At 36.0% G+C, this 14353-nt stretch overlaps 3 protein-coding genes across 4 annotated transcripts in view; 1 reads left to right on the top strand and 2 right to left on the bottom strand.

Annotated features, from left to right (window-relative positions):
- Positions 1 to 714: 714 nt before the first annotated feature.
- LOC132861416 (small integral membrane protein 10-like protein 2A) lies at positions 715 to 3800 on the bottom strand. The gene is made up of 2 exons (XM_060892926.1): positions 3435 to 3800; positions 715 to 1952 (listed from the first exon to the last, which is right to left on the bottom strand). The coding sequence occupies exons 1-2, from the start codon at positions 3612 to 3614 to the stop codon at positions 1932 to 1934; spliced, it is 201 nt and encodes a 66-aa protein (XP_060748909.1). The 5' UTR covers positions 3615 to 3800; the 3' UTR covers positions 715 to 1931.
- A 617-nt stretch (positions 3801 to 4417) lies between these two features.
- On the top strand, positions 4418 to 10957 carry rac1b (Rac family small GTPase 1b). Its single transcript, XM_060892925.1, has 6 exons — positions 4418 to 4766; positions 7715 to 7786; positions 8314 to 8431; positions 8561 to 8623; positions 8828 to 8987; positions 9590 to 10957. The coding sequence occupies exons 1-6, from the start codon at positions 4732 to 4734 to the stop codon at positions 9718 to 9720; spliced, it is 579 nt and encodes a 192-aa protein (XP_060748908.1). The 5' UTR covers positions 4418 to 4731; the 3' UTR covers positions 9721 to 10957.
- Positions 10958 to 11212: 255 nt separating this feature from the next.
- stk19 (serine/threonine kinase 19) overlaps positions 11213 to 14353 on the bottom strand; it is a 4859-nt gene continuing 1718 nt past the window's right edge. For both annotated transcript variants that reach the window (XM_060892922.1, XM_060892924.1), the window contains 5 exons: positions 13988 to 14133; positions 12480 to 12715; positions 12299 to 12396; positions 11953 to 12100; positions 11213 to 11867 (listed from right to left, as the gene is read on the bottom strand). In XM_060892922.1, the coding sequence (XP_060748905.1) occupies positions 11822 to 11867; positions 11953 to 12100; positions 12299 to 12396; positions 12480 to 12715; positions 13988 to 14133 (674 nt within the window). In that variant the 3' untranslated portion in view covers positions 11213 to 11821. The remainder of the gene's footprint in view (positions 11868 to 11952; positions 12101 to 12298; positions 12397 to 12479; positions 12716 to 13987; positions 14134 to 14353) is intronic.

The raw sequence follows: 14353 nt of genomic DNA, 5'->3' as shown, positions 1-14353 counted from the left end.
TTACACGGTACGATGGTTATTGAAATTATTATTTCTCTTGCGTCACAGTAATAGACAATGATTACATTTTTTTATTTATTTCATGTTTGTTTTTTTTATTATGAGTCTCATTTAATATTGTGGAATGAAACAGAGTCCCTATGATCATAATAGCAACACACAGTTGTTCTTTCAGTAGACTTTCTTTTTCTTTTAAAGTTAATAAGACATAAAAAGCAGCTTTTTCTGTTGCCATATTTAGAGCAAGGAAAACTTTTTTATATGTCAGAAAACCTAAAGATTTACCTCTGACTTTTAACACTAGGAGAGGACAGTCTTAAGACTTTTGGAGACTCCTTCCAAAGAATTGGGAAAATTCTGTGAGAATCACCAGTTAACCAAAACTTCACCCTTTCAACAGTTACATTTTATAAGTCTGTTTATGTGTAGCATCTGTCGGTTATACTACTTCCTGTTACTAAAGAAACAATACAGTTTTCGACACAAACACACTAATATAAATAGATTTGAATTACAGTTACCGCTGCTATCCGAGCTGCTGTTACACAAACCTGATCAACAGCGCCACCAAAACAAACACTTCTATCAATCAATCAGCCAATTCAGCCAACCAAAATTGAGTATTCAATAGCGCTGTGGTATATTCATTTAATTCATTTAAAAACAAACAAACAAACAAACAAACAAAAAAGAAAAAAACAGGGCCAACAAAACTCATTCTTCATTCTTTTATTGTTGTCAGGTTATGACATGACTTGCTTGCGGTTCAAAGTAACTGCACATTTAAAATAATACACTGACAAAAGATAAACAAGAAAATCCATATCATATTTAAGTTTAAAGACATTTTAAAGTACCATTTCCTGTTATCTAAAAACAGCTGAAGTGACTTGCAGGCAAAAGGCAGGACTGCAATTTAAAGAAAATAAAACAGTTTAATAATCAGCATTTTTTAAAAGCATTAGAAATGGGGAAAAAAGAATGTCAATAAACATCAGAGCACTTCTTGTTACAAACGTCCATCTCATCGGCACGAGGTAAACTGGCAGATTAAGGACGATGACCAAATTTGTGATCATGCTGTCCTATTACCTGAATTACCTTCAAAATCCGATATTAAAACATGCTTTTGCACCACAATCCAAACGATAATATATCCCTCTGTATTTTTGTTTCTCAGTGTAAATTATAGACTACTGCAGGATTTAAGCTATAAATATGGCATTGATGCTGGGGGGAAAAAAAAGAAAATCCAACAAACCAGAACTTTGATCTTATATACATGTAAAAACATGTCCCTTGAGACGCTCTGTTATAAACTAAGTAGTAAACAACAAGAAGACTTCATTACAGTCTGTAATCAGCACATAAGATGGCATGCAGTGAAAGTGCAAGATCAGTCAAGTGCTACATAAACAAATGAACTCCCCTGACCTTTGACAATCTGAGTATTGTGAGTGTGATCTTGCAACAATCATAATGCCTCTACAATTAAGAACTCATCTCAGAGCTGTAGTGGACCTATTAAAAAAAGTCAATAAAAATTTGCTCAAACCATAATTGGTCACATTTGTGATTGTTACAAGTGAACCAAAATTGTATCTCCCTGAAACATTAACCTTATCGCACAGAACACACCCCAAAGATTTCCACTCCAAAGCCACGGCAGTCAGCAGTGAGCTGCCGTGTGAGATGACCAGCTGTTATATCCCCTCAATGTTCCCAAATTTTTTTTGAGTATCCATAGGTCTTTTCTGTATGCTACCCTTGGGCAGGTTTTCAGCTTCGTCTTTGTATATGCGTCCATAGTTCTTCCAGTTCTGGGGTTCCTTTGACCTCGACTGACTTCCGAAGCAGCAGTAACGGCAGCATATTAGCCTTCTGGTCCAGAGATGCCGACTCTTCAGTTAACAGAAGTTTGTGAATGGAAATTAATGGATCTCAATGTGGACCTGCACAAAACAAAAGGGATAAAGTACTGATATGCTATAGCACTAATGCACCAAAGTCAACTTTGACATCATCAGTAAAGATAACCAAATATCAAAAGGAACCTGAAGCCTATCCCAGGGGACTTTGGGCGTAATGTGGAGGTAGTGCCAAACCAGTACAGGATTGGATATGCCGAATTGCCACTAGTTGTGAGTAAGTGTGTGAATACATGTGAATGATGCCCTGGTATCAGATTCCAGGTTGTATTCCTGCTTTATTCTCATTGTTCCCAGGATAAGCTCCAGATCCACCGACACCCTGACCAGAATAAAACGCCTACTGAATATGAATGAATAAAAGCAATAATGTTTCTAAAATAAGTATGTTCTTAGGAGCCTGTGGAATTAATCTGACAGTTAATTGATTACTCAAATAAGAAAGATTTGGCTTAAGGACCCAACTTTGGCGCTCTGAAATGTGGACAATTTGAACCACAGATCATGAGTGACTGAGATTGAAAACGAATTAAGAATCAGATTGGGTCACATATGCACATTCTTCTTGGAGTTATAACTATATAAAACGTGCAATAAAATGTGCAATATTACCTATGTGCAATATGTCTTTCAGTGTAACCACTACTCTTTTTATATATTTTGTGTTGTATATACTGTATATTATATTATGTCACTGTTCTTTTTATATATTTTGTGTTGTATTATATTATGTCCCTATTATATTTATATATTTTGTGTTGTATATACTGTATATTATATTATGTCACTGTTCTTTTTATATATTTCGTGTTGTATATACTGTATATTATATTATGTCCCTATTCTTTTTATATATTTTGTGTTGTATATACTGTATATTATATTATGTCCCTATTCTTTTTATATATTTTGTGTTGTATATACTGTATATTATATTATGTCACTGTTCTTTTTATATATTTTGTGTTGTATATACTGTATATTATATTATGTCACTGTTCTTTTTATATATTTTGTGTTGTATATACTGTATATTATATTATGTCCCTATTATTTTTATATATTTTGTGTTGTATATACTGTATATTATATTATGTCACTGTTCTTTTTATATATTTTGTGTTGTATATACTGTATATTATATTATGTCCCTATTCTTTTTATATATTTTGTGTTGTATATACTGTATATTATATTATGTCCCTGTTCTTTTATATATATTTTGTGTTGTATATACTGTATATTATATTATGTCCCTGTTCTTTTATATATATGTAACAGAAATTTCCTCTTTGTGGGACAATTAAAGGTATATCTTATCTTATCTTATCTTATCTTATATGTAACATTTAATGAAAATACAAACAGGAATCTGAGACATTTGATGTAAATATTAATAAAGAATCCCCACTCTGTCTTAGTATGTGACTGTCAGCTTACATTGACCATAAATTTAAATGCTATTCATATTCTTCTTCTTCTTCTTATTATTATTATTATTATTACCTGTAAGCGGACGTTAAACATCATGGAAGCGATGAGGTAGAGATACGGGAATCGGATGCGGAGACGCCACGCCAAATCAAAAAAGATCAACAAAGTCCTGGTTAGTCCTTTAGAAAACACACCGTAGGTCCGACCAGCGGATCCCGAAAAGCGGAGCACCAGGTACGATAGTCCCGCCATGAGACACCGTTTAGCCCCCTCTGCTCCAAATATGCCCTCCTCCTTCACCGGCTAAGGGTCCTGAATTACGTGAGCATGTTTTCACAGTCTTCAATCTCCAAAACACTATCCGTATCTTACTGAACTCTTACTCCACCCTCCCTACACTCTAACCTTATCTGCTCGACCCGGAGCAAATATTGCGAGACGCACTTCCGGTTACCGTAAAGGCTGTTTATTATGCTAGTTGTTATATAGATATATAAAACCACAATAACTAACATGACTTCTCTGTGATATCTCAAACACAGAGAAACAACACACGTCACTATTAACAACGTATGTTTGTATGAATCCTCTGTTCCACATTCCAATTTTAATAAGTTATTCACGTTGAAACTTTTATTACACCTGCTACATGGTTTGTCAGACAGTCTGTGTGTCGGAATGGCTTATTTAAAGCGATTAGATATCTGTAATCTGTAAAGATACGTTTATTTAACACTTATGGAGGGAGTATTGTGTGTCACTGCTTGTGATTTATTACTTCTATTTATTTTACATGTAAGTATAAAGGTACACGCAGGTATAAAAATATAAGTTTTGCATTTAAACATTTGGCCTAATTTCTTTTTTTTTTAAAAAGTTGCTGTTGGCGTTTGATCCGTTAGAAACAGCTTTTAAACAAATGTAGTCGAAAAACAAACAAACAAAAAAAAAAAAAACACAAATTAAAAGTCTGCAAGCGTGATTCCAGTAGGACGCTTTGTGAGGGAGGACTTTTATTGTTGAATAACTGGAGCTAAACCGGAAACGGGCTCGTGCACTTATGAGGCTTGTTCCTTTGGGTGGTGGCTACAAACTTTTCTGTTACTCTGTGGAGTCTCCTGTTCGACCAACGGTGGAATGTTCGAAGGACGTGAAAAGTATACTTGATCCATTTAATAGTTAACGTGTTTGAACTACTGTACACGATATTAACTTTAACTTTCATAGATATTTCAAGGAACTTATAAAGGCTGGGGTTGTCTGGCCAATTGTTACCGAGTTGCACGGGCGCTATCAGGTAATTAGCCAGTAAGCTAGCTAGTAAAGCCACGCAAAAGAAGAGAAAAACGCCTGAAGTCATCGAGGACCAATGCAGGCCATAAAGTGTGTCGTGGTTGGAGATGGGTAAGTTTCCCTTTTCGTTGTCTTTTATACTTATAGCACCTCCGTTGATTATAAAATTCGAGAAATTCGAGGCCGTGGATAAAACTCCGACACGGCGCTAATGCTAACAATTTCCTTATTAGATTCAAATGAATAAATTCACCATGGTAACATAAATCCGTCCTTACTGTATCTCGCGCACAAGGATTATTTTATTATTTAAAAAAATAAAAATGAGAACCATCGATTGACGTAATAGGTTTTAACGGTCAAAACGGAAATAAGTTGTTATCGAAGCTAGATGTGGTTATTAAAATTGCAATAAAATGATGGTTATGCTTTAACTTGGTCAACGGCACCATACTTAACATTGTTTGACAAAAGTAATCGTCACAACACGTTTATTTATGGACGTGGGGTTGTGACGTAACTACCGAGCAGTTACCTTTAAACCGTAAGGAGATTTGAGTGACGTACAATTTCCTGTTCTGGTCCAAGTGTAAAAACACCCAGGTTGTATGGCTGGGTTTGTGTGTAACCGCAGACAAAATTCAACATGTGCCATGTGCATTTTGTTTATTAACACGTTTCACCTGAGATTTGGTCATGAGGAAGTCACTGCGTTTCCTTTCGACGTTGTTTGTAAGTGAGAAGTGGGCGTGGCTTTGTTCATCCCAGCGCGTGAGAGCCGAGATCTGTCGGTGTATTTGCCCGGTTTTATCCCATCTCACACAACTGCACTTTAGAAACTGGACTTTAAACTCTTCTGCATTTCCCGAACATCGTAAAAGATAATAGGAGTTTTAATTAAAGGAGATTTCCACCCTGAAACGCATTAAATATGTTGATGTTGAATGGGTTGACGATTCCCAGTGATTCTGCTGATTTGTCGATTGATGCTAAATTTTTCTTATTCTTATTGAGAGAACAGCAAGTCTATCGTAACTCAAATAATTACTCTTTACAACTGTGGGGAGCAGAAAAGCATCCCAGCATGTACAAGACATTAAACCTTGAGGTGGGAGAACAGCATATCAAGTTCTCCATCTGTCAGCCAAGAACAAGAATCTGTCTTTTAATGAGCACATATCACCCGAAATGGACAGCTGAAGACAATTCCCCCTATCAGTCAGGTTTGGATAAGCTCGTATACGTAAAAGCCTCAGATTCCCGTTCTTGGCCGTCGAGTGAACTTAATGTAATGTTTTGCTGCAGTAGATCATCCACCATCGAGGTTCAATGTTTTTGTGACATTCAGAGATCACAATTTTTCTTCGTTCTGATGTTTAATGTGAACTTTTAATATCGCTCTTTATGCCTGTATCTACATGATTTCTTTCCCCCTGCTGTGGCGTGTTTGGCTGATTTAGATAACTGCATGAATGTGCAAGTGGATAATGAGTGGGTATTAATTATAGACATTGTTACGCAAGTCATTCACGGTTGACTTTTCATTAACAAAACAACTATAACCGATTTGGTAACAGGATTTATGTACGTCTTAAGTAGTTCATCAAAACAATGTAGAATTCATTTTTGTTTTACTTTTATGAATGTCTCCCTTAAAATTGCTTTCCCTGTTATAAACATCTATTTAAAATATTTTTCATGATCTCATCCGTCACTAGGCAGCATGGTTCGAGACACAGCCTGGCTGTATGACTAATAACAATGGCTTGTTTGCCTGTCATTAAAATCGTATAATGGTGGTAATTCATGTAACTTCAGTACATAGAGTTGCTGTGCAAATAATAAAAGAGAATTTTTCTCCATGTGGTTGTGTTCGGTGGTGAAGGAAGGGCACAATGATTCTAAAATAAAAGAAATTTGCTATACAATAGCATGTATGTCAGACAGAGACTCTAGTTTCTAATCAATATTTTGCGTGTTGAATGAAAAATCTTTAAACATGCATGAATTATAGAGTTAATACTTAATGCAGTCATGCACAGTAGTGTTCCGGATCACAAAGTTTTGATTGAAGTTGACATAACCATCCTAACACTTCCTTGAATGAGTATTGAGTGGAGAAAATGGCTTTGGTTTACTCTGCTTGCCCTAATTAATAATACAGTTGTCCAAGACATTATTCAATCATAAAGACTTCTAGAGGGATTTTTGTAATTGTTGAAACTTTCCTTTGATCTTTTTTCAACTTCTGGAACCTTTTTTTTTTTTTTTGTCTTTTTTTCCTCTTGGGGGAGTCATTTTGATTTGAGAGCAGCAGTGTAGCCATGCAAATAAGCAGAGGAGAGTTGTTTTTTACCCCAAAGCAGAATGTTGGATTATTATACAGCAGTTAGCTTCGGTTCACTGATTTGATTGGTTGAGTGGTGTTTCAAGAGTGACCGTATTTCTTGTAACAGCTTTGGGAATCTTCAACTGTGTGAATCACTCCACTTTTTCCTATTGATCACGTTACATTGCACTTTCTAATTGAAAATAGTTCACTTTAGTACTTGCTAATCAGGTGACATGGCAAACTGTACTGCTCAGGATTTGTAACTGTTAAAATATAAAGGCCCATTGAATAAAAAGGAAGAAACGGCACCAGTCTTACCAGTGCCACTATTAATGGCAATGAGTGCAAGCCAGCTGGTGTGCTATAAAGAATTGTGGCTTCTTTGTGACCCGTTTCTGCTCGTGAAGCAAAAATAAACAAAACTTTTGGCCATGGTGTATGAAATCTCACTTACTCATTATTCATTTCTTGTTTAAAGAACAATATCACACTCAGTCATGCAGCCAGATTGTATTTGCTACAGTCAAATCACAGCCATGCTGATATTCAGAATGGAAGCATGTTGCTTGTGATAACTCGGTAACTCAGTAGAAATCAGATTTCTAATCTGATTTCATTTAAGGCAAGTACACATCCAAGTTTAAGTTGGTTTGAAATGGATTAAAAAAACAAAACAAGCTGAGATAAGGTGAGTAACTGTGTCTACATTTGTTCTCTTGTATTTCAGGGCTGTTGGTAAAACATGCCTGCTGATCAGCTACACTACCAATGCTTTCCCTGGAGAGTACATCCCCACAGTGTGAGTATCTCACCTTGTTTTATCAAAATGAAATTATTAGCAGATAAATGAAACTGTTTGTTCATGCTTCTTCTTTCAGTGTAATATGTAGCAGTTTGCTTTTGCTTATTAAATGTTTGAAGATGTTCATTTTTAATGTTGGAAAAATTGTGTTCATAAATCTATACATGTCTCAATATGTTTATTAACTTGTGCAAGTTACAGCAAGCTTAAAGTAGATTAATGCTCTACTAATACTAAGCAGATATTTTAACATTTAGAGGTGAGACACAGTGGAATTTTCAGTGAAATGAGTTCAGACGCTTTTTCTGTGAACATAAACAGGAAACATTTGTAGGAATTTTAAAACACAGCTCTTACAAGCATCTAACCATTTTGAATTGAACAACATATTTTACAACACAATGAAACTGAGCTTTCATTTCCGGGAAGGATCTCATTACTCATTGTGGCCTCAGGTGCACATATTCCTGAGAAGTACGTACTTTCCAGTAAAGGCCTTTTTCTCCTGGTGTTTTATTATGCAGATTTGATAATTACTCTGCAAATGTGATGGTGGATGGCAAACCAGTCAATCTGGGTTTATGGGACACAGCAGGACAGGAAGACTACGACAGGCTCCGTCCTCTCTCCTACCCCCAGACAGTAAGACCTTTTTAAATTCTCTGCATAGACACACTTTTTAGCCTTATTTAGGACAAATCTGATCTGCGCGCTCTTGTATTACAAAGCATATATTCCATTGCAATTAACTTATTTCTTTTTTAACTCTAGGACGTGTTCCTGATCTGCTTCTCTCTTGTGAGTCCTGCCTCTTTTGAAAATGTCCGTGCAAAGGTGAGACCAGTTGCTCATTATTTCATTTTTCTATCTCTCTCTCTCTCTCTCTCTCTCTCTCTCTCTCTCTCTCTCATTCATATATATATATATATATATATATATATATATATATATATATATATATATATATATATATGATATGATATGATATGATATATGATATGATAGATTGTAATGGCTGGATATGTTTATTCTGTACAGTGGTACCCAGAGGTGAGACATCACTGCCCAAACACTCCAATCATCCTGGTGGGAACCAAGCTTGATCTGAGGGATGACAAGGATACCATTGAGAAGCTGAAGGAGAAGAAGCTTACTCCCATCACCTACCCTCAGGGCCTGGCCATGGCTAAAGAGATTGGTATGTGGGCAGTATGAGGTTACTGCATTTCACTTTCAGAGTACGAGTGTTCCGGGTTTGACATTTTCATGCCATGAGATTGAAGTCTGAAATCAGCACAATTTCATGCTGTTGATGGATCACTTGCAGGTGGTTTAAAATTCGAAGTCAAATTTCATTACTATATCTTTGTATTGAAAGTTCTCTTGTATACAAAACACAAACCAAAAGGAAACAAAATAACGGAGTCACTTAATTACTCTTGTTTCCACAGGCTAAGATTTCCACAAGTGTCTGTTAAGTAATGTTGCTTTATTATGGCTGTAGTAATTGTAATCGATAATCTGTCTTAAGGTGCATATAGTACACACGCATGTTAATTTAAGAAGGTAAATGCCATGTTATGATCTTTTATAATAAGTGCTTGTTGGGTTTGTAGCCACGTACTTGTAGATCTCACAGTACGATATGACCATAGCACGTTGCATTCTTTAACTGTGCTAGGAACTTAAGAAAAACACGTACTGAGTATAATTTACTCTTCTAAATTCATAGCTATCATCTCTTTTGACTGTTTAGTTAAAGCATTAACATCCCTGTACATCTCACTGTTCATCCATCAGGAGCTGTGAAATATCTGGAATGCTCGGCCCTGACGCAGCGCGGCCTTAAGACAGTGTTTGACGAGGCGATTCGAGCTGTTCTCTGTCCACCCCCTGTGAAGAAGAGGAAGAGAAAATGCTCTCTGCTCTAGACCGTGAGCGAGGCCTACAATCCCAGCTGTATTTTGAGGGATAGGAATGAGACGGTTCACTTGTTCCAGTTTTCCTCTTTTTTTTTTTTTTTTTGTTTCTTTTTCATTTTCTTACTCTTTTTTTTTTTTTTTTCTTCTTCCATTGACTACAAGTTTATATCCTCACACAAATGAACATAACCTCTAGATTTAGGAAAGGACACAATCACCTCAAATCCATTTTTCCTTACACATACTGATATTAAAATCAATATGGCCTTTCAACAGATTTTTAAAAAAAAAAACACCGCAAGAAGTTGTCTTGTTTTTCTTTTAAGAGCCCTCGTTGTTTGTTTACAAGTCACTGTGGGAATGAAATATAACGGTCTTGCCAAATAGCACTACAATAGCCAGGCAACCACTACAACGTTCTTTAAAGAATGAATCCCGTAGAGTCCGAACCTACCACGAATCTGTACTCGTCACCGGCTCCATGTTTGTATTACAGTGAAACAGTCTTGCGTTTCATACAGTAAAACATTAGTCCTGAATAACAGTGCTAGCATAGCTTCAGTGTTTCTCAAGTACTTACGTACGAGCACAGTTATACCTCGTCTTTGATGAACGATAAAGCCCGATTTGCTAGAATCAGAATTACTTTTAATACCCTGCCTGGATATCCAACTTAAACAAGTTCACCTGCGGTCTAAAAGATCGTGTACTAATAGGGAATTTGATGCATCACAAAACAAAACACTATATAGGGTTATCGGCATCATTTAATGGTTTGAATACATTTATCTTAACCCTTAAATCTTGTATTAAAATTTCACTTCATTCTTTTTATATCGGACATTAAAAAGGCAACACTACTGTTGGTTGCGACATGAAAGGAATTTAAGTACCTTTTTTTTTTTTCCCTTTGTATTCCTATCATAGCTAATTATATTTTTAACTAAACTTTTACATTGTACACTAACATTTAACTGTCAGCTGACTAGTATGGTTCTAACAGTTTAAACTTGATGAACATGTCATGCCTTGCGGCATTCCGAGCTTGTTTTTGCATGCTTCCTGTAACTGTCCCAAAATACAAGTACACAATGTGCATTTGCCATCGCAAGTCTGTGTGCATGATTAGAGCCAATGTTGTAACCATTTTTTTGTGTGTTTTTTTTATTTTATTTTTTATTTAGGGATATTCCAAATCATTTTGTTTTGCATAAATGGTGACAGAAATAAAGCAGAATTAAATGTGGCTTCATTTAGGGTCAATTCGATAAGTAATGAAGATTTATTTGATTTGATGATTGACCATCATTTATCTACTGTGCTGATGAGTGTTAACGAAGTAACAAACATCTGAAAATTCATAAATGTTTATACTTTTTCTAATCAAAAAAGTCACCAGCTCAAGTGACTGGATCTATAGATTAACTGTCCCAAGACCATTCCTCCAAGCCACAAATGCAATAGGACCCAATCTGGACAATAATACAAACAGGCTGCAATCTACATGGAAATGAATCAGGATACAGAATTTATTTATTTATTCATTCTTTTTCAATATCAACAGTGTTTGGAGGAATACAGAGCTAAATGCAATCAACTCATTCACACTTTTTTGTTAGTTATTTTTAGAGATGCAAAATCAAATACCAAGTGGGAAGAAAAAACGCCGGCACCTTGGAGCTATGAGGCAAGAACAATTGCCTGCTCACCATCATGCCACCTAATTCATTTTACTTAAGCAAAATAAATAAATATTGGTGAACAGCAACACGTATTTGGTTGAGTTGACAACAGAAGATCCATTATTTCAAATAAGAAATTTGTGCAACCAGCTGTTTAACAACAAAAACCTCACTGAATTTAAGGCAACACAGTCCTGCTTCTCACTGGAAGCAAATTTAGGTAAATGTCCCCAAGGTGGACCATTACACATATTTAGTCTTGCAACATTAAAGACAGACATGTTTGGATGCAGTTCATCATCGATATCCCTGTTGTGCACGTCTTACCATCTCACCTTTATATAACAAAATATCTTTCTCCTGTATGATGCTCAAAAGGAAATATCAAAGTTTCTCAGTTCGTTCATTTCCGGTAAGCTGAATGAAGATCAAGTGTCCACAAATCTTAATAAAGGCCCTGATGTGGTCTGTATGCTAGAAAATAGAGGACAAAAATGTTAGAATATTCATAGTAAATAAATATTAAAAAAAATAAAATAAACTTCTTATATAGACTTACCATTCTACCAGTTCTGCACCTATTATGTCATGAATGTGGTACTTGATATCGAGTTTGATTTGCGATTTGTTCCGACGTGCTTCCAAATCTGCCTTTAGGATTTCATTGTATTTTGATTTCTTGACCATGTTGAGTACAGCTTTGCGACCTGAAAAAGAACGACCAGAGCAACTGCAGCAATGTAAGGAGATGTTAAACTGCTTTTTTTTAATGTTTGAAGTGTTGCTTTGGAAATTCTATAATGCTGTTTTTAGCCTTTTATCTAAAAACAGGCACATACAGTAGGTTATGATGAACACTTTACCTTTACCTCAAACTTATTAATACTGTTCATTTTTCACATTACCCTGAATGAAGTATTTGGTGAATCGACCAGAGTTTGGAATTGAAAGCCACCAGCTTCCTGCATCTCTCACTGTCAACACTCCTGACTTCACAAGCTGCCTGTTTGTTAAACAGATATTTAACTTAAACCCAGAGCAGTGCAGGTACAGCTTGCTATTATTATTCATCATAAATTGTCTTACGTTATCTCGGCATCTGTGAATAGAAACTCTGTGAGCATTTGACATTTGCTGAAACTCAATCCTATGCAGTTAGGCAGAACCTTATCTAAAAATTTCTCGACGGTTGCGCAAGTGTCTTTTCCGTTCTGTTCTGCCAAGACTTTCGCTTTGTAGTCTTCAGTAAACACCACTGCGAACGTGTCTGTGTCGAAGCCCAGCTGGAACATGAGCAGTTCTCCTTTATCCCTCAACTCATTCTGCCAACACAGAAAAATACAAGACTTAGTGTTGTTCTTATGGTTAGTTCTGTTCTCTGCTTTTACCAAGAACAATCCTGCATTTGTTCTCATCTATGAAAATGAGGCAAGGCAATCTGGTACTATCAGATATCACAGATCTGATTTGTTAGTTGTTGTGTAGCAGACTTGTGTATGTGTTGCAGACTTATGTATGTATAGCAGACACTCTACGCACTCTAAAAAATAGATGTTGAATGTTTAAGTAATTTGTTATATAAAAACACATTTGCTGATCAGGCAAAACTTGCTGTTTAAAAAGTGCCAAAACTTTATAAATGTCAGTATTTTTTGCCTGTGTTCAGAAGAGAGGGTTTTGTGCATTTTTTTTGGTAACATGACATGCATTATTATTAACAACAAGACAAAAAAGCAATGTCCTAATCTTAGTGGAAAGTTAAGGAATTAAAAACTATGGTTTCAGACCTTAGAATGCGGTTAGTGAGTACTAACATTAACCAGTACTCACTTATTACAAGTAGTATTTGCAATTTAAAAACATTTACATTTCCAGGATTTAGCAGATGCCCTTATATCGAGAGCGACTTACATTATCTCATTTTTATACAACTGAGTAATTGAGGGTTAAGGGTCTTGCTCAGGGGCCCAACAGTGGCAGCTTGGTGGACGTGGGATCAAACTCACAACCTTCCGATTGGTAGCATAGTCCAACACTTTAACCACTAGGCTACAACAAGCCCTAATAAAAACCTCTCACGTAGACTTCAAACCTACTGCAAGCTCTGTTTTGTCTTCCAATCTTTAAGATTTTCAAGCTTAGTAAAAGCTTTATAATGTAAAGTCAGAGCTCTTGATTTGAGACCCTAATGACACCAATCACAAAAGTATTAAGACAGAGCCACTTTCAACTTAAAATAGCCATTTTGAACATTTTACATGACATGGAAAATGGTGAAAATGGCCCTGACCTGCCATGGCGTGAATATCTGTTGTAAATCTACACGCTGTACATAAGATATGCAGGCGTCACCACTGTTTCTGCACGCACACGTGTTCCAAGAATAAACCAGGCTTGGCGTCTGGGTGTATCATATCACCCAGGTCTGGATTATTCTCCTTTAACACAATACTTCCTATTACATGCTAAATCAGTGCAAGGAACATTATTGTGGTTTAGCACTGTACATGCATGTTATGCATATAAGTGGTCATGGCTTGGGTTCACAGAACACTCATAATGGGAAAAAGTTAGTGGACATGGAATAACATTACCAGCTGCTTGTCGACCAGCGTTTTGTCACTGAGTAAACTGTATAGCTGGTGTTTGTAGACAATCAGTGGAAGGCTGTCGTCAAACAACTTCCTCGGAAAAAGCGTCATCAAGTACTGCAAGGTAGCTCTGACGTCACAAGGTCCTTCTGCTCATAAATAGAAACATTATTACATTAAATAACACATAACATTATTATATAAACATTATTACAAAGGATTAATGACATTCTGATTAACACAACTGTTATGCCTAACAGATAATTGTATTCAACAATAAAAACAGAAAACTACACTTGAACACACACTGAGGCACAAACAGTTACTCAGTTAGTGAACGCACCTTGAACACAGAGACTGAGGCACAAA

The sequence above is a fragment of the Tachysurus vachellii genome, chromosome 18 (assembly GCF_030014155.1).
Source record: "Tachysurus vachellii isolate PV-2020 chromosome 18, HZAU_Pvac_v1, whole genome shotgun sequence".
NCBI classification, from domain to species: Eukaryota; Metazoa; Chordata; class Actinopteri; order Siluriformes; family Bagridae; genus Tachysurus; species Tachysurus vachellii.
Note: the sequence above shows the minus strand (reverse complement) of the source record. Positions and strands in the feature narration are given on the sequence as shown.

What these genes read in the sequence shown, in the direction of transcription:
- LOC132861416 (XM_060892926.1), bottom strand. Translation starts at nt 3,614, where the DNA reads ATGGCGGGACTATCGTACCTGGTGCTCCGCTTTTCGGGATCCGCTGGT. An exon ending in TGTTTAACGTCCGCTTACAG is followed by an intron (nt 1,953 to 3,434) that starts GTAATAATAATA and finishes TGTTTTGTGCAG; the next exon opens with GTCCACATTGAGATCCATTA.
- rac1b (XM_060892925.1), top strand. Translation starts at nt 4,732, where the DNA reads ATGCAGGCCATAAAGTGTGTCGTGGTTGGAGATGG. An exon ending in TGTGTCGTGGTTGGAGATGG is followed by an intron (nt 4,767 to 7,714) that starts GTAAGTTTCCCT and finishes CTTGTATTTCAG; the next exon opens with GGCTGTTGGTAAAACATGCC. An exon ending in GGAGAGTACATCCCCACAGT is followed by an intron (nt 7,787 to 8,313) that starts GTGAGTATCTCA and finishes TTTATTATGCAG; the next exon opens with ATTTGATAATTACTCTGCAA.